Below are 19,650 nucleotides of genomic sequence, written 5' to 3' on the forward strand. Positions count from 1 at the left end.
TGCGTTGGTTCATCCCAGCTTCTTGTAATCCACAAAGGCAATAGCATCACCACGGTCCCATGTGTTAATGCATGTGTTGAACAGAACTAGTAGAGCTGTTGGCTGTCTTGTAGGACTTCACTTGAAGTAGCCTTCTAATTTGGCAATTAACTGCTTTTCCAACCAATTTTGCATCCATTAAGTAGCTTCATTTAGACAGATATAGCAGTTTGCTTATAAGTAAAGCTACATAAGCCTTTGATAAAAGCATTACAGTTGTAACACATCTGTTGCTTCTGCTTCCTCCTATGAGGCCTCTTGCCGTATCATGGAAAAAAGAAATCATTTGTCATGATGTTTCATGGGCCAGTCACAGTGATGGTGATTGTTTCTTGTTCTTTTTACTGTGTTTTACAAGTGGCATGATCATACCTGCAGTATTTTTCTAGGAATTGATATGAAGTTGGCTGGTTTAAGCATCTGGGTTCCTCTCTCCCTCATTTTTACCACTGGCACTAATTACAATGCTACAGAAAAGTATCCCACACATACAGTTCATTCTTTAAATTTTTCAGTGTGAGGTATTCACCAATTGTGTCTGTAACCTCTTGAGAGGTGGCTTGTTTTCCATTTTTATTAATGGGTCTCAATTTTGAGTCACAAAGGTACCTTCTGTGTTACAGCAGCGGAGGACTTCAGCTTTTAGTACAGTACTTAAGCTTTTTTACATCTAGCTCTCACAGTTGATTTGGCAACACAATGTTTGTTTTGCGTCTTTTGTTCTTTGTGCGTTTTCCTCCACTGAGTGCAAGTCTTGCTCTATTGTTTCTTATATGGGTACAAACTTAGTTGATAATATTCACCAACCACACTGGTGTTTCTCAGTGCACAGGAAAGGAAGAGAAATGATGTGTTTTGTGTGTGGTTTTTTACTTTCATAAAATGTTATGAAATATCCCTTTGCATCAAAAGCTATTCTGGGTTAAATCTATTTAGTTAAATACATGCTAAATAGATTAAAATAAATCCTCTTCACAGAAAGTTACAATTGCATCATCTGAACAGGCAAAAATATGATCATGTCTAATGATATGATCTTACCTAGGTTGACTGCTGCACTTCTTATATTAATAAGAATAAATTGGGGCTTGGAAACTGGCTGCACATGTAAGCCAAGCTTGTGACCTTTACCAGGGTTGCTCCCTCTTAATTGATAAAGCTTGTGTAGGAGGAGTTCAGCCTCTTCTGCATGAACCTTGCCCTTCCTCAAATCAGCATCCTCCTGGAAACAGGTGAGAGAAGTGCACAGCACTGAGGGAGCAGCAGTGAGTGATGCTGGAGACTGCGGTGTGTTGTGGGGAGGGATGGACACACAGGAGGTTCTTGTATCCAAGTAAAAAGAACCTTTTAACAAAAATATATGCAGACTTGAAGCTTTTCTCTCTTTTTTGGTCATTTGCCAGGCATGCAGGTTTTGTAGCAGCAGGAAATCTACTGATCTTGGTTTTGGTTTAATTAAGACATTTGTTTAAGTAGCTGTGAGTGATAAGCACCCCACAAACCAGAGCGTGGTACCCGCACGGACCCAGGCTGTGATGCCGGGCACTTCCCGTAGCCACGTTGCCCTGGCAACAGCCCTGCACCATCATTTCTCTGGCTGCTGACCCATGAATTGAACACACGGCTTATGCAAATATAGTCAGCTAATTTTTTTGTGTCTTTTGTTGTATTTGCTAGCATCAGACTGGCATAAAAGGGCATTAGGCAGTACCACGACCCGTCTGACAGGTGTACCACCGGGCTGCAGCATCGTGGCCGCCGCGGTGTCAGGGATGGGAGCCATAATTAGAGCAAGGAACAGAATGCACGTCAGATGAATTACCAGGCAGCAGATCATATTTGTCAGGAAGGATTGCATACATAAAAATTAAGTGACAGTACATGCCGGGGTAATGAAAGAAAAATGAAAGATTTGCCCATACACAGCTCGTGAGATGCAGCCGAGCGCCTGGCTCGCAGCAGCAGCAGGATGCCTGACTGGCGGCACGGCATGTGACTGGGAGTAAGGGAAAGCCCCAGCCCCTGGACAACCTCCATGGGCAGACCTGTGAGAGAGGAAATGTGGACACCTCTTGTCTCACTGAGTAACAAAACTGTGTTGGGAAAGGCAGCATCATTGTGGGATGGGTGATAAACACCAGAAACTAGCCGGGGGCTGGAGGATGTGGGTGGATTCACCAGCTGGCACCTCTTCTGCCACTTTCCCTTTTGCCTTGTATGACTTGTGAGCAAAGACAGGAGATGCTTTTCCATACAGAGAGCTCTTCATGCACATGCTTTACCAGAAAACCCCCTTTTTAACAGTAATGAGTGTAGCCAAGGTGAATTTTACTACTTACAACATGGTGGCTTACTGTCCTTCCTTCCCTAACTTAAGCTCCCCTGCAGCAGAAGCTCCAGGATTTAGTTTAGTGGAGATGGACTCACGTATCACAAACTTCATTTTATTGTGGGGATGTGGGGGGAATGTGGGACAATTCAGCATTTCCTTGGTGAGTTTTGAGGTGGGGGGAGAGTGTTTTTGGGGGAGAAGAATTCAGTTAAGTACTGCTTACTATTATTGTGAAAAACTTGTATCCATGCAGTTCGGGTTGATTTTTACAGTCCTGGTGTGTGATACGCTTCTGGGTGTCATCTCTTTACCCAGCTTCTCACAGGGCTAGTTTTTTGTCTGTTCGTAATGTTTGGTTGTGTCCCCTGTTTGTTTTGTTGATCTCTGAGGTGGGCAGAGACTTTGGAAAATAGCATAGTCTTGGGAAAGCTTAACAGTAAGCTCCTAGATTTTGTTTTACTAGGAGCTGTAATAAATACAGAGAATTTCCATCAATGTTAGAATAGATAACTTTATTGTGAACTGGTATAACGCCCACTTTTAGCCAAATACACTCGGCATTATCCAAAGCTGCTGGTTGGTTTTATATTTTGCAGAGAAATGGGGAACAGCCACAAAACCAAGCAATAAAAAACCCAAATAAATTTTCACAGAATAGTCTTGTTTTGGAGCAGATGATTTGTTATTTATTCTTGGACAAGAATAAACTTGGAGCAGGTTTTCCTTCTGGGGGATGCGTGTAAGTCAAAGCTTCCCTGTTTAGAGCGTGCAAACAGCCGTGGCCTGGAATACGTGGGGTGTTACACGTTCCTTCTGGTTTCTTGTTGGATATGAGGGTGAACAGGGAGGAACTGCAGTCATGAGAAGAGCTCTTTTATAAATGGACTATTTGTTTTCTTTCTTTTGCTTGCCAAGCCAGTTTGCCATCTGACACAAAATCACAGTACTTCAAGGGGTTAGTAAGCAGTACTTATGAAGAAAATAGGGACACAAGAAATCCACTTAAACCAAAAATATATAAGGACTTTGGTAGAGTTCTGTGTGTAATTAAATACTAGTAAGACAAAAATAGAGCAACAGGTCTTGTAAAAACAGCTGAAATACTGTGCACAAAATGCCCGTTTTCTCTTGTAAGAATAAGTAGATTTTCTTACTACTGTTTTTCCCCCCCCTTGAAACAATTTGTGATGGAACCTCACACTGAGACTTGAAGGAATTTAAAGTGTGTCTTAGTGCCTTTGACTGCTATTTCACTTTAATTCCCCAAAGTTTGAGGTAATTCCCACATTATTCTTCTGGGAAAAGACCTTAGCCTTCTGGTTGGGAATATACCCCAAGTAATGCAAACATTTAGAAACAGATACTTAGGAACTAGACTCCTTTTACATAATGCTGTAACCTTTCTTGGTGACCTTCAAGCATGCCTGGAGAGATGAGACAGGTGAGAGCTCTGGACTTCCATTTGCAAGTAGAATTCCTTCCTACCACATACTACTAAAATTTTGCTCAACTGTACGTCTGTTCCTGTAACATGTAGCAGTGTCTCTTGTACGTTAAAGTTAATAGTTCTGGAAATAATTATTGTAGTTTTTTAACTAGGTGGTTTTATGTTATTTATGGATGGCATCTTGGGGTTTTGAGCATCATTCTTTGCCTTTTTCATTGGTAATGAGCATGTTTCAAAAATCACAAGTATTTCAAAACATTGCAAAGTTTGTTTTGACAGGAGTGCAACAGCTCTAGAACGAAGGAATGCTTTAATCAGTATTACCCCTTTGAGGCCTGCGTTGTGCTCTGATATCTCTTAGTTTGAAACTGGGAATACTCTGTAAAGATACAATAAAGGTCAGATTTTGTTAGGTTCTTTCATATTCAGAACTCTGTTCCCTGCTGTGAGAAAGAGAAGCGATAGATTTGGAAACACTTTCAGCTCACCATTAAAGATGAGCTAGAAGGTGCTGCTGAAGGCGTAAAGTAAAAGCTTTTGTTATCATTTGTTCTTGTACTTTGCAGGCAAATATGGCTTTGGAGTTTGATTAATTTGAAGAAATGCCTTTTGTTGGTTTTTTTTAATAGCCTTTAAAAAATCCCAGCATGCAGAGCCTATTAAAACATTTGGAAATATTCTGCACTGATTTCAGTCTAATGACAATCTGTCTAACGGTGTGGGAGAACTGCTGCTGCAAGGGACTTGTCTGTGGTACGTTAAGTTTGGTGAATGAGACTCTGATAGAGCCCCCTGAAAGTGTGAATCAGATTTTCTCTTGTTTCTGCCCATGAGAAGCTAAGGATGAATTCCACAGGAAGTGTTGATCTGTATTTGCTTCGGGAGAAGCTCTGTATAGAGGGTAACAGTCCTGTGTGTGGCTGTGCTAATAACCCAGCTACCATCACTTTCATAACAAAACTCCTGATACAAGCTAAAAATCATTTTCAAAACGGGTGAGTGTGATCTTGCCTGTGTAGTAAAAGACTTGCTGTGTTCAGGAGTAATGTAGCTCTTCACCTGGGTGTTTCTGTGGCAGATGTGGGAATTCAGCTCAGTACTATGTTGTTTCATTGGTAGGGTTTTTCATTCAGACTGTATATGAGAGGAAAGGAATTTGAATTTTACTGCTGGAATAACTTTGCCTGCTTGTTTTCCCAGCGAAACAAGAGACTCTGCTCCTAATCCAACTCTGAATAATTAGCCTTTCCCTAATTTGAGTGATGCAGATACCCCAGATACGTTCTGGTCCATGTGGGTGTTGTAGTTGTGCATGCAGATAGTGTTGGGGAGAGCAGGAGAAATGTTCTGGCATCGCTGAAGTAGGCTGATCTTCAAGTGAAGCGTGTTGACTTTTCAGGAATAGAATGGGAAGATGCTTGCTTACTCAGAATCTTCTCTACAGTTTTGTGACATTTTGAACTTTAAAGGCATTACTCTACCACCTGGTGACTAATTCTGAATCTGAACAATGTTTTGTATTTTCAGCAGGGCAAATGCCAAAGAAAGTTTGTGATTAGTAGTTTCCAATTAGACTGTTCTTGCCAAATTGACTAATGTAATGCAGTGGTGAGCCCGGACTGATTGCACTGGAAGCCTTGTGAGGTTTTCTAGAAGATGCTCATTACAGGAGATTCCCATGTAGTGTTGGAAAGGCCGTAAAGAGAATTGGGCTTGTCAGTCTTGTATCATGACAGTGATTTAAAAATTAATGCATCAGTTTTGAGACACAGAGACCTGCTTGTTGGTACATTTGCTGACAACACTACAGTAATGATAGGTAAACGCACAAGGTAGACTTCATAAAACCAGCTCAGGCATGGGCTTCTCCGCAGCCCTGTTAATATAATGAAACAGACTAATCAAATACAGGCTATAAAGCACTCATCCATATTACAAACCCTGCCATTCTGCTTTGATCGAAGGTCAGTTTAAGGCATTATCTGAAATGACAGTTTTACCCTACCAAGCAGACCCCTGCTAACGTGGAAGGCAAGGCCGTAACGTTAGAGTCCACACGTTATTATTTGCTCTGAGCTTTTCACTCAGTGACCCAGAATAACTGATGGCAAGAACAGCTACAGCTGGAGGCTGCCCCTGGCCCCAGCACTCAGAAGCACGAAGACTTCAGGAAACAGGAGTGGGAACGATGCTTGTGTCCCCTCCTGCCAGATGTGTACCGCTGTCCGCCTGTGCTCAGCTCCTGTGCTCGCTGTCAGCAAAGGGCTAGTGAGTCGTCTGCTTCAGCTGCTCCAGTAGCTCTCCTGGCAGATGTGAGAAAAGCAGCAGCACTGGGAAGGAAGCTGAAGGTAGGGAAGTGTCTTACACACTGGTGCTCAGTGGGGACTTCCAAAACTGTCTTCAAGAACTTCACATAATGAATCACCGCTTCTTCTGGAGCTGCATGTTTTTAAGTAGGAAAATGAATCAGTGCTGTTCCAACCGAGTCAGTTCTTGTACAGAAGTCTGGCAAATGTGTAGGAATTACTTGGAGAGCTGTACTGTCCATTGTGTGCACATGGGAGAGTTCCTTGGAAAGCCTTGTGTTCTTTGAATGTCCACTCTTGGTGTACTGTGAAGTTACTCCCAGCAGTCTGTTTAAAAGTATTAACTATTAGCAGAACTCTTGTCTCATCTGTACATAGAGGCCTTTTGCTGGCAATTAAAAGCAGCCAAATCTGGGACAGTGTCAGTTTGACGTGCTCCCAATATGGATATGGGGTTACTGAGCATGGAAATACAATAATCTCCATGTTGGTTTTTTTTTCCTGTGCTGTTGTAGTTCGTATAGAATTAGCAAAAATGTTATTTCTAATTAGCATACTCTTCACATAGAAAGTGAAATAATTTCTTGCTTGAATGACCTGCAAACACAAGCTGAGTTTATTGTATAGGGTAGCTGATTACCGAAAGTCTTTGGGGACCAAATGAATGAGCCAGTCAGGGCAGTGGTTGTCTTTCTGGTTACTTGTTTTATTCTGGTAAGTAGAGTTTTATGTATGTATTCCTGTAATACCTTATATTTCACACGGATGCCATAGGATTGCTTTCATGCTGTATCCTATGTTTCTGAAGAACTCTGAGTAAAAGTCATTGAGGTTCAGTAGGCTCAAGGCTTGAGCATATAAATGCCTGACAGAAAAAGTAGAATAAAGATTGAAGTTGAGGTTTGTGATGTTTTTTGTTTTGAGGTAAGCTGCCTAGTTTTTACCTCAAAGAATATACCTTGAGTATTTAAGGTGGTGTGATCTGTGCGCTTGGCAGAGTGATTTTTGCCTTTTGGAAAGCTTGTTGCTTTCTGCCCCAGAACTCACTTGCTTCCTGCAGTGTGTGAACCCTCTCTCTAGAAAGTCAGGGGAAGGGGATGGCTGTTCTTCCTCCTCCACCTCTATCACCATCCTTCGTCTGCTTGTTAGTCTGCCAGCTGTTTGTAGTCAGCCTTTCAAATGGAGAAATTGTAAACTGAATGTTACAAGCAAATTAAACATTTGCCATCTTGTGAGGAAAGGTCTTTAATTAGGAGGATACACTGGAATGCCAAGAGCAAAGAAAAAAAACCCAAAATTGACAGAGGACGGGCAAGTAGGGGAAGCAGGAGAAGAGAGAGTGTATAAAGTCCTTGGATGTTTTAATAAATGATGTATCTGAGGATTATTTGATGTAGCTGAGACTGCCAGGATGTCTTGTATTTTCAGTACCACAACTGAAACTTATTTAGGATTTTAAAAAGAACCTTTTTGAGGTAAGGAATTTATTAATAATTTCCTGTAGCTTCTGTCCAAAATGCTGGGGTAAATTTCTTTTGATAAAATACAGACTTCTGGAAGTACATGGAAATCTCGCAGCTTCTGACGTGACTGGAGGCTGGAGAAGTGTTTTAAAGTTTGGAATGATTATCTTGGTTATTTCAGAAAGTTTCTGAATACCTGTCTGGTGCTGGGCTTGTTCCTTCCATTTCTTTGCAGCAGTAAATGGTCTTCTGAACTGCTATAAAGGATACCCCGGCATATCAGGAGCTGCCCTGTCATGTTGCGAGCGAAGTGTGTGTCAGGTGAACGTTCAATTGATACACTGTCACAGGAGTCTTGTTTGAGCAGAGCACATTTCATGACATCTAACTTGCAGTTTCAGTGCTGTTCAGTGAACCAGCCGAGGATGATCCTTTACGATTGCTCTGTCCGCTCAGATGCTCTGAAGGTACTTGGAAGACTGGCAGGGGAAGAAAATGTTCCTCAGATTTCAGAAAGACACAAGATATTTTCAGTAACATTCCCCAGCCCTCTCGCTCTGTATGTGATGATATATTTGGTTCTGCACCTTTGAAACCCTGACTCGTTTCCACGTTTTTGTGCGTCTCTTCTAATTAGCTGTTCATGCTAAACCTAATCCTTAAATGATGTCAAGCTTCTGTTTAATCCAGGTTGCACAGTCGCTTTCTGGAGATGTGACTCCTTTTGTGTTTTTGTTTTTACAGTGGGAACTCCATACTATATGTCCCCAGAAAGAATACATGAAAATGGCTATAACTTTAAATCTGATATCTGGTCTTTGGGCTGTTTATTGTATGAGGCAAGTATCTTCTAACTGTTCTTTTTCCCCAGGTTTGTCTTAACCACACAATGCAGTGCAGGAATTGAGTAGGTCAGACTTCCTTGAGTTGAATTGTTGAAAAACCTTCTTGAAAAGTTAACTCACTGCTCATCATGTGCTTTTTGAGTATGAATAACAAAGGGATTGTGCCACCCAACACTGTACTTACACAAAGGGAATTCAGGAGGTCATCATAGATGTTGAAGGTATACACATAAACAAGCCAGGTCACTGCATTCTTTCTTCCTATGTGAGCAGAGCTGCTATTAGGGCAACATATTCATAGTTTCTCCTGAATGCTGCATTTGTGTCAAAACCAGTAAATGCATTTGAAGGTCAGCTACTGGTTTTTTCAATTTAATTGTGACCAATTGGAATATTTTAATTTGGGGAGTTTTCAATAATGAAAAAGAAAGGTTTTATGTAATGTGAAATCAGTTTTTCTAGCTCTATTAGACTACAGCTGGATTTTTTTCTGATTGTACATTGTGTTCTAGCTAAATGCACAGATACAAGGCAGGCACATTTTATATCAACTACACACTTATTGTGCAACTTCTCCTTAAAAGCTATTACATACAGTTTGAAAAGAAGTGCTATGATTTTGTAACAGTACTTTGAGTTTTGTGATTTCACTTTTAGCAGGGATCAAAGGTATTGAACAGTCTTGTATTCCTTATAATCTAATCTTAATTCTTTTTTTTTTTAGATGCACATATCTTTGAATTCAAGTGAAAGTGCATGTCAATATTTAGAAAGCTTTTATCCCACCCAGAGAATTAAAAGTCCCAGGGATATTTAGTAACAAGAATATTGCTCACATCCTTTTTGGATAATAAATTTTGTGAACTGGTGACATTTTGCTTTTCACCACAACTTCTTGTAACCACATGGAATTAGAGAATAAACAGAAGGGTTTTATACTCCTGCCAGTGTCCATCCATCCAAAGACTGTATCTTCCCCAAGCTTCAGACAGTCTGTTCCCAACTGCTGACTGCCCTGTGCACTTGCCCTTTCATAGAGCTTCAGTAAGTAAAAGGATTTTTTTGGGTGCCTGGCATAAATGCCCCATAAGTCACCTTGAGCATAGTGAAGTTCCAGCATTGCCTTTACTAATATCAGAGCAAATAGGCACCAGATCTGCTGGAGGGAAGATCCACTTCTGTGGCGAAATGGAAGCCTGACATGGTTGTTTCGCTGTTACATTGTTAAAATTCCATGGGTTGGGAGGGAGAGTACACCCTACTTAGTAATTGACCAAAAATATTTGGGAAATTATGAACTTAATTTAAGTGGTTTTGTGCTTATCCTCAAATTCTCGTTACCTCTAGTGAAAGAATTGCAGCAATATGCCATGAAAAAGTTAATTTTTATAAGGGAGGGTTTTGCTTGTAATGCTTTTAAAGAGATGCTGAAAACTGGAATGGTGCAGTATAGCTGTATGTACCTGGGTCTGCTGGTGGTGTTTCAAAAGGAATACGGAGGTTCTTCTACGGGAACAGGGGGAAGGCAGCCTGAGCTCCCAGTAATTCATTAGGCTGAACAATTCCAGGTATGCTTCATGTAAAAGAGGATTCTCAGTTTAAGGCTTTGTTGAGTCGAGGACTTTGGCCCTGCCATGGTGTGTTGGACTTCCCAAGTCTGTCAGTAACATCCAAAGTCAGCCGGGTTGGACACAGCTACTCATTTGCTGCTGTAGTGAAACGGCTTCTCCATCAGGGTGCTCTGAGTCACTTCTGAGGCTGAGCTCTGCTGGAGATGGGATTCCAGATTTATGCAGAGAGAAATATTTAGCGTTGTGCTACGATGTGTTTTTGTTGCAGGCAATATGGTCCCCTTATGGCACAGTAGTCTTGGTACTCCTTATACTTCAAGAAGCTGACTTAATTGCACGCTAAACATAATTCTCTGGTAGGAGTAGCAGTACTATAGTATCATGTGAAAGATCTGGCATGTGAAGCGTTCTTAAATTTACTTCCTACGTAGGTAAGCCTTAACTTTGGGAACAGGAGCTGGAAGATCTTGCAGCTTCCAAGGGGGGCTGGACAGTTACCAGTTCTGTGCTCAGCAGATAAACAGCTACTTGGCTTTTAAAACTTTCTAGAATTTGGAAAACTAAAACTCAAGTTGGTGTCTCTGAAGGAGCTGTGTTTTATCTTCACAAATTCCTTGTAATGAGAATGTTTTTCCATTTGGCTTTAAAAGTAAGGAAGCGATGCTTCTTTGGTTATGAGTCACTTCTGATATTTCTCCAGATAGATTGTATAGATAAGCTGCAGAGAGATTTAATGTACAAATTGCCTTCAGAGACACGCGTGTCCACTAGAATCCACTTAGGGAACATTGAGGGGTTTGGGACGTGATGCCACATAGCACCACTTAACTTTGATGTTGATAATCATACAGTGATTTTTATTCAATCTTATCAATATAGTAGTAACTGTCTTCATCCCTCACTTCTTGTAGATGTCTGTCAGCAAGATAACTTGGGAGGGGATAAAAATAAGTTGTTAATTCCCAGAATATAGCTACAAGCAATGACTTTAGCAGTTCTGGCAAGACAGCCAATTTAAACACTAACAGTGATTCTTTTCTTTATATATTTTTAACCAGTCATACTGCATGGTGGTCATTTTAAATGGAGATCTGACTGTCCTGCAATAATTGCTCTAATCAAAACGTCAGGAACAAACCCCAGCATAGTGTCACAGACTGTTGTTAGTGAGATATTTGGAGGGCCTGTGGTCACAACCCCTGCAGACCTGACTCGTTCAGTCAGAATGTGTGTGCTATCTATTTCCATTTAAATTCCCTCAGTTTACCACCCCAAAACCCTGCGGTGTTTCTTCCTCTTTTGCACATGACCACGTAACTAGACTTGGAAAGAAAAGTTAACGGGAATTGAAAACTCCCTTTCAACCTTACTGGCATTATTGATGCTTGTATTGAAATCTCAGAGACCTTGTTTAAACCTTGATTGCCTTCTGTGCCTTCCCTAATGCCCCCATTAGTGTTGTTCTTAGACCAGTCTGGCGTGCTGGTCTCTCCAGTTTTAACTGATCGAGAGCAGTTTGCTATCGATCTCTCATTGGAGATTAGAGTCTCTAATTGGAGTGTGTAATTTTTTTCCCCACTGATTTGCCTGTTACCGTTAAGATACAACTTCACCTTTTACCTTCAAAAACCTCCACAAGGCCTCAAGCACAGGGTTGTTGGGGCTCCATTCACTGGCCTTTTGAGCAACTCTTCAACCTCAGGGTCTGTAGGGTTTATGAGGAATAGCTTAGCATTAGTGTTGATAATAGTGGTGAAACTCAGAGAGGTCAAAGTGTGCCCATTCCCCAGCCTGCTGCTTTCTGCAGCTGTTAAAGGTGTAATTCTTGCTCTCCCTGCAGCAGAGCACAGTAAATGTCACTAGCACAGCAGATATCTCAAGCTATGTTATATGAAGCCTTACAGACAGAAAACTGAGCAAGCCTGGAATTTTCTGAGATGTTCTGGGGAGCTGTGTACTCAGTTCACTCTGTCCTTCAGTGTAATTTGGGTACCTTTTGTATATTCTGTGTCGCTGTTTATAAGCCTCTTTGGTTATCTGATAAATACCTCTGGAAGAGCTTCCTGAAAGGCATTTGGTGGTACATAAGGAGATAACAGGAAATTTGCCCAGAAATACATCTTATTATTTAAAATTCTCAGAACTCATTGCAGAGGGTCTCCTACCTCGGCTGTCTTGTGCAAGGTGACCCCCTACAGCTAAGTCACAGAGGAACCAACTTGCAGATCAGCAAGGAAGAAACATAACTTTAAATAACTTAAGATAGGTTTATGATTTAAACCAAGGATAATCCATCAGTCTTGATTCCTGACTGCAGGATAATAGATTGGAGGACCTGGTATTGACTGGGTTTGTTTTTTTTTTTTTAACTCTGCTGGGAGCTTGCTGTGTGTGTCAGCAACAAGACAGCATTCCTCAGATGGCTTTCACAGTGCATGGTAATGAGCAAAAGACTAATAATCATCAAATAACCCCTTATTAAAGCCATAGCGAGAAGTATCAACTTGAGCTGGCCTCAGTATGAAAAGCTTGCCAACGTGGTGTGCCTTGTAGCAAAATGGTTTAAAAAGATCTAAACAGAGCAGATAATTTCCCCCATTCTGCGGCGGTGCTTCATTAGAAGGACGTATCGCTGGGCTGCGTGGGGCTGCCTCTGACAGGCACGAGGGGGTGAGCAGTGCTTTAGTAACACCCTGGACTAATAAGCAGATGGGCCCAGCATGGCCAGTGCCTGCAGGGGGTCTGCTGGGCTTGGGCCCTGATGGGGGGACATTAGAGGGAAGGTGCTGTGCTCGTCCTCTGTCCCTTCAGTACAAACAACTTAGGCCACACACTCCAAGTTCAAAAAGGCCTGTGTTGCTGTGGCTGTTTTTCCGAGGCTCAGCATGCGGTGGTGGTTATGACCTCCTGGTTGAGAACTTCCAGTGTAAATGGTTTTCCACACAAAGATGCAGTTTCCTTCCTGAGACTTAAGGATAATATAAACATTTCTTTGTAAGGAGTCCCTGCGTGCCCTGGAAGGAATTCTTTCCCACCCAGAACCTCCCATCGTGCTCTCCTTGCTGTGTGAACAGCCTGTTTATCTTGGACATCTGTCATTATTTTTGGAGATGCAAATACTGGATTCATAAAACAGAATTGAGAGAGGAAAAAGAGGAGATTTATTGGGAAAAGTTTCAGTAGTTTGGTTCCCAAATCTGCCTGGGATACTCTTTTCTAACTAGCAGATTTCTGGCAGGAGGGGATGTTTGTTTTGAGGTCGATTGGGTTGTTTTAAAAGGCTGAAGTACATTCCTCATGCTTGCAGGATTCTTTGTATTCTAGGTAGCTGAATGTCCAAAAATAACCCATTTATTCTTTGTAGCAGTCTATTAAAAAATCTACCAGCTGCAGAGAGCAAATGAACTAAACACGGTCATAACTGAGGAAGATTGAAAGCAGGACATGTTATCAAAGACAGAGGAGATGATTGTGTTCATGAGAGGCTTTCACAGTCGCCTTTGAGCCAGTTGGTTTCTAACTGATTGGCCTATGGTCCAAGCATCCTATTTCTTGTTTAGCTGGTTGATTGGTGTTTGGGGTTTTTCTTTATGAAAAAGGTACTTTGTGCAAATAGAAGCAGCTCTGGCTGTGGGCAGTCTCAGAGAGCAACATCATCATCTGCTCGCTGTCAAAGAACAAAATTTGATCTTGCAAATCAGCAGTACTGAGTGCTATGAAATCCTTCCTGTTTCTGAAACATTTTCTGTTTCTTCTCTCCAGATGGCAGCTCTTCAGAGTCCTTTTTATGGAGATAAAATGAACCTGTTTTCTCTTTGCCAAAAAATAGAGCAATGTGACTACCCACCTCTTCCAGCTGAACATTACTCTGAAAAGGTAAATTGGGAATGTTTTTGCAGGGGGATGTGGTGGGGGTGCAATGGGGTTCCTCCCTGCTCAGGGCAAAAGGAACGCAGGGGGAGAAACCCCCTCCATCCAAGGCAGAACAAGAGATGGCCAGAGTGTGCTGTGCGTACCTGTAGGGCTGGCTGAGGAAACTATTGTCGTGATATCTGGATGCTGACAAGCTAAATAACACAGAAAAGATTCCTGATGTGGGGAATATTGTGAAACAAAGGCTGATGCTGGCAAAAGCCAGCAGTGAACTGTGGGAAAGCCCTGTCCTTGGCTTCCTTTCCCTTCAAACAACATATCCTAAAACATGCTTAAATTCTTGTTCGTGAAGTCTTTGGTGTGTAACAAGGGGAGAAAGGTTCTTTAAGAAAAGAGGGGGAGAAAGCTGTTCAGTTTAGGGCAGTAAGCAGCTGTACAGGGGATTTTGAAGCTTGGTCTTTGCACATGTGCAAGTGAGGGATGCAGAGCAGTAGCTGAACCAGAGCGTGTAAGACCCTGTCACTGTGTGTGCTTGCATTTCACTTCGGCTGCACACACACGCTGGTTTTGTTCAGGCCCTTTTGAGATGGGTTTAATGTTTTTTTCCTTTACCTAGGCAAAGCAGCTGTTTTTCCTTACCTCCTCGTTCCATTACAGTTGCTTTCTATTTGAAAGGAAATGGCTAATGTAATTTTAAATGTTCACCATATCCGTTGGGTTTCTCTTTTGTTTTATCCTACCTCAGAATTCTGAGGAGCAAGAGGCAGGATGCAGGGGAAGTACCATATGTGGCCTGGTCCCAACCCTGAGAGGGACCCTGCGCCACACATCTTGCAGTTTACTTAGTTTTTACTTGCTGGGTAACTCGTGCAAAGAGATCAGTTGAGAACTGGTCTGGAAAAGTGTATTTTCTAATCTTCCCCAAGCTGCCGCGGCAGCGAGGCCTGGCTCATGCATTCACATTTGCCATGCTGTTGTAGCATGCATTTCAGGATATGCCTGCTGGCAGCAAGAATTAGTGTAAGTTGACAGATGTGTTTCCTGTCTTTACAATTACTGTCTGTTTGCTTCCCTCTGGCAGTGCTAAAGAGTGTGTGTAGTGTAGTGATACAATCCAGGGTGAGAAGGATGGTTTAAAGCTCAAAGGCGCCAGGTCCCAGAGAACTAGACTCCAGATGGTGTTCATACACTATTAACAGAATGCTTGACAAAGTCTGGGGAGGGCTGTGCCTTTGGCTGTAGCTCATCTCGCTGCATTAGCTGCTGCTGCTGCTGCTTCCTGAAACCACAGAGAGCTTCGATTTTGTGAATATTAGAATGCGACTCCACCATGAACAACACTCGGTTTAGTACTTGCTTTTAAAGATGGAGTTTTCAGATGCCTTTGGAGTGGATAGCCAAAGGAAAAGGTTTGTTGGTGTCTTCCTGCAGCCAAGCTCGATAACCCAGGCAGGCAGGATCAGAAACAGCAGCGAGTTGCACCATAAGGAATGTGTTGTTCCTGCGGGTGGTTATCTCGGTCTGAACAAACACGTTTTCCTTCAAGAGTGAATGTCTCCATTGTGGTCTTGAAGCAGAGCTTTGGTGTAGGCTGACTGTTAATCGCATGAATAGTTTAGTTGCAGTGTTCTTTTAGATGAGCAAGGCAGAGCATTTAAGGCAGAATTCCTGCTTTAATGGTGTTTCCTTTCTGTGATTTCCCTCTTCTCTATAGCCTCTTGTGGGTAACCAGTCCAAACCCTCCTGTGATCAGCTGCCTTGCTGCTTGTAGCAGGAGGAGGAGCTGGGACTCTGGCCAGGGTTAGTTTTCTGTATCAGGAACAAATTTGCTGGCAATTGGAGATCCTGGTTGGTGCTTCTCCTGGCTTGGTCTGCCAGTTCTCTGCAGGTGATGGTGAAATACCTGTGCTGTCCTGGGTACTGACAGGGGACAGAGCTTCCCACCTGTGTTTAAGTGCTGTATTTACATGTGGGCACAGCTGCTGGTTGGACAAACTGTGCTGATGGCACAGGCTCTGGTCAGAGCTCTAGAAGCATTTGTTTGTGGGTGTTTTGTGGTGATGCTGTATGAGCAGGGCTGAGGTGTGTGTGAAACCTTCAGGGTGTCAGGGTTACAAAGGCAGCATTTCCTGCTCTCAGGTGGACCAGAAAACAGCACCACAGTGGGTAAGAGAGAATGGGCCAGGCCGTGGGGTTGGGTTTGCTCTGGAGGTGGCCTGGTGAAGGGGGGTTGTGTTGCTCTCTCTGTGCACACAGAATGATGGGGAAGGCGGTGAGCAGGAACCACATTGCACCATGTACCTGCTGCTTGTGCTGCTTGTGCCACCTCTTAGGAATCCTTGGTGAGACATTCATGGTCCCAGCGATGGCTGAAGCACAATGGCCCAGCTCCATCCAGAGCTGAAAGCCTCACTTGAGTATGCTCAGTGCTGCAGCTGAAGCCGTGTGCTCAATAGCTGTATGGGCATGCTTTTAATTACCATTAAAATAATTGGCACTGTGGCTACTGGGAGGATGTGAGAAGATCAGAGGCTCAAGGCTGTTTCTCCTGGTGCCTCGAGGGTACGAGCAGCTTTCAGTGTCTGTGTAATTAAAAGCTACAATCTTTCATGTGCACAATAAAGAGGGCTGGGAGGTGGGGAGGCTTCAGCCCTTCTGCATTTTATTTATTAAACATAATCAATGACCAGTCTCTTCTTCACGAAGGTTTTTAGGAAGCCCTGGTGTCTGGCAGCCAGGCTCCAGTATCCGAAGATACACAAGTGCTGGTCAGACTTGCACACTGAAGAGCTTTAACTGGCGTGTGACCCGGGATTGCTGTGGGAAGGGACGTGCAGCTGTACAGGAGAGCTCTGTTCAGGCGTCCCCCTTTCCTCAGAGTCCACTTTCATGGGCGAGTCCATCAGTCGGATTTCTGGAAGTGGTCTTGGTTTCCCTTCAATCCATGTCCTGCTTATACCTCCCTCTGCCCCCATCCAGGACCTCCCCACTCCTGTCTTGTGCTTCCTACTTGTTTGGAGCACAGGCTGATGACAGGGGTCATCCCTGCACTGGTTCTCAGAGATAAATCAAACCCCCCCAGGAGAAAGAGATCTGTGTAAAAAGTTTCGAACCTCCTGGTGTCAGAGCTGGTTGGTGCATCCTCTGCGGAGCCCCAGCAAACCACTGAGCAGTAAATGATGATACCGGATGCACTGGGCTGTTGTGTGGAAGATTTTAATCTTCAGCACACAAAAACTGGTGGAAAATCTTCTTCTGGCCCTTTTTTAGGGTGACACAGGATGGGCCGATGGATGGACACGTGCCCAGGAATGTCTGTGTTAGGGTTCTTGGCGCCTGGCCTGGCCTCCAGTGGTTGGACAAACATTCCCATAGCCTTTTGCAAGAAGTCAGCGAATCCATTCACATTTGCACGCCTGTTTTCTTGTCTTTCAGCTGCGGGAGCTGGTCAGCATGTGCATATACCCCGATCCAGATCAAAGACCTGACATTGGTTACGTGCACCAAATAGCAAAACAAATGCATGTGTGGACCTCCAGCACATGAAGCGTCTGCAGCCGCTCTCGAGAAGCCAGCACAGCTCAGTCTTACTTGAATTCTTTTTTTCTCAGCTGAAACCAAGTGGTGCCTTGTCACCCCCGAGGGAGGGTTGAGCACTCGTAGCAAGAGGCTCCATTATTTTGCAGGTTATTTGACAAGGACTCTTACGCCGTGGTCGTGCTTTAACGTGAAGATTCTGTGAGGTATTGCAAGTGATTATTTTTGTTGTTGTTTTCTTTTCCAGGCCAATAACATGTTACAGATGTAGATCATTTAAGGGTCCTTTCTTAAAACTGTTGTGTGTAATCTAGGATAGATATTAACAAGGGTGCAGGTTTGCTGCACCCCCTCTATCTTAACTGTAATGTGAACTATTGAAATAATTCCTTCAGTGAAATCACTTTATACTAATGTAAGAATTACGGTAGATTTTGTGTAATTTGTGTAACTGCTACTTTGCCTCTTCTGCCAATGTTCAATAGCAAATTCAGTTTTTACTTCGTGTATTTTAAAGCAGCCATTTATGTGTTTTTATTAATTCCCTCTTCTTCAGACGTAGGAACTGGGAAGGGTTTGGGGGGTGGGAAACTCATTTGTTTCAGGAGTTCTTTTTTTTAATGGAAAATGTAGAGCGAGTGTTTTGCTGATGCATTGATCTGTTAACTTGGCTACAGCCAACAAGATATAAGGATGTACCTGGGGACAGAGACGAGGAACATGCCATCAAACCAACCCAAAGCAAGCATTGCTTCTGTAAGGAATTGCTCTTTACAGCTATTTTGCCATTTGGCATGATTCTTTTTAGACTACAGGTCCCTGTTAGAACCCGGTGTTGTATCACTCTATTTTGGTGAAGATACTTCTCTGCGTTCAGTCGTATGTCAGGTACCGTAGGTAGAACTGAAGCAAAGCAGTGTCTAAACACTTTGAACATTTTTTAACCAGAAAGAAGTCAAATGCTTTGTGTGTCTAATTCTCCACAAGGATCAGCCCCGTCCGTTCAACTGTGAAAGCTCATTTATAGAATGTGAAGTTTTGTAAGAGCTCCACCTGATTTGAAGGAGTCTTCTTTAACTACATGGAAATTGTCAACCAGCTAAATTCATTCATTGAATCAATGATTTGTTTCATTACTGTCGATGGAAAATAGTCACTGCTTTAGGAACAAACGTGGATTCACGTTCAAGTGTTTCCATTTCATGTGCCTGTTCAGAGGAACAGGCTGCACTTAATGTTCTTGAGGGCTCCAGCAGGGGAAGGCACACGCCTGTCCTGTGGCAGCGCTGCTTCCATGTGTGACAGTGGCTAATGCCAAAGTGTACATTTGTGTGTGACAGTTCAAATGCAGCCTGTGCCTGTTGGGTTTTTATTCTGAAGAGAAGCATACAATCCTTAATGTTTTGGAAATAGGATTAGGGTTAGAGGGTTACCTACATATATATGCTTTTAGTGGATTTTTTTTTTTAACCTAATTTGCTTTACTTAAAGGAAAACTGCAGTGCCATCTTCAACTCCATCCCATCCAATTTTGAACTATTTATATAGGATAGCAAGGAAAAGCTGTTAATTGCTGTGAATAAGGTTGGTATTGTTAATGCAAGGTGCCATTTCATTGAGTCTTCTCAGCAGAAAGCTGAGCCTGCTGCTCTCAGGAGAGAGGCAGGAAATTCAAATCAGCATGAGAATGTAGTGGAGGCACCAAATTGCTTCCCCTGTTCCCATGCTAAAGTGGTTAATTTATACCTGGCTTCTTCAGCAGTTCCTACATTTAAGACTGAAGACTGTCACTCTGACATTGCAGCTTTCCTTTAAGCCAGGGTGGCAGCTACACATTCAGAGGGACGGATGTGCTGCGCCTCTCTTGGTGTAACACAGAAAAGGATCTTCGGCTTCCAGGGAAGCTCAGCTTGAATTTGAGTCTCTTGAGAAGTCTGGTCACTTTCTTGCTCCATAGAATTTCTTAGTGCTTCTATGTAAATGTATTTCAACAGGTAATTTTTTTGCAATTGTGCATTTTTAGATAAATAAAAAAATGATTTAAAAAATAAACACCTTTGTTTAAAAAAGCCTAGTATTAAGGAAAATGCTTTAGAAACCCTGAAAACAGGCTTAAATGTGTGTGAAACTGTTCCTAACAGCTGTTATGTGTAGTTACTTTTCCAGAATGTCTCCATAAATTTTACCTGTTCTCCCACTGGAAACCTATGCACAAGGGTCCTTGTCTTTACCCTCTG

The 19,650-nt window shown here is 42.7% G+C and overlaps 1 protein-coding gene across 5 annotated transcripts in view; it reads left to right on the forward strand.

The window, feature by feature from the left end:
* NEK6 (NIMA related kinase 6) overlaps positions 1-19,465 on the forward strand; it is a 62,254-nt gene extending 42,789 nt beyond the window's left edge. For all 5 annotated transcript variants that reach the window (XM_065696032.1, XM_065696031.1, XM_065696030.1 and 2 more), the window contains exons 8-10: positions 8,332-8,426; positions 13,766-13,879; positions 17,312-19,465. In XM_065696032.1, coding sequence (XP_065552104.1) covers positions 8,332-8,426; positions 13,766-13,879; positions 17,312-17,422 — 320 coding nt within the window. In that variant the 3' untranslated portion in view covers positions 17,423-19,465. The remainder of the gene's footprint in view (positions 1-8,331; positions 8,427-13,765; positions 13,880-17,311) is intronic.
* Positions 19,466-19,650: the final 185 nt, after the last annotated feature.

The sequence above is a fragment of the Lathamus discolor genome, chromosome 15 (assembly GCF_037157495.1).
Source record: "Lathamus discolor isolate bLatDis1 chromosome 15, bLatDis1.hap1, whole genome shotgun sequence".
Lineage (NCBI taxonomy): Eukaryota > Metazoa > Chordata > Aves > Psittaciformes > Psittacidae > Lathamus > Lathamus discolor.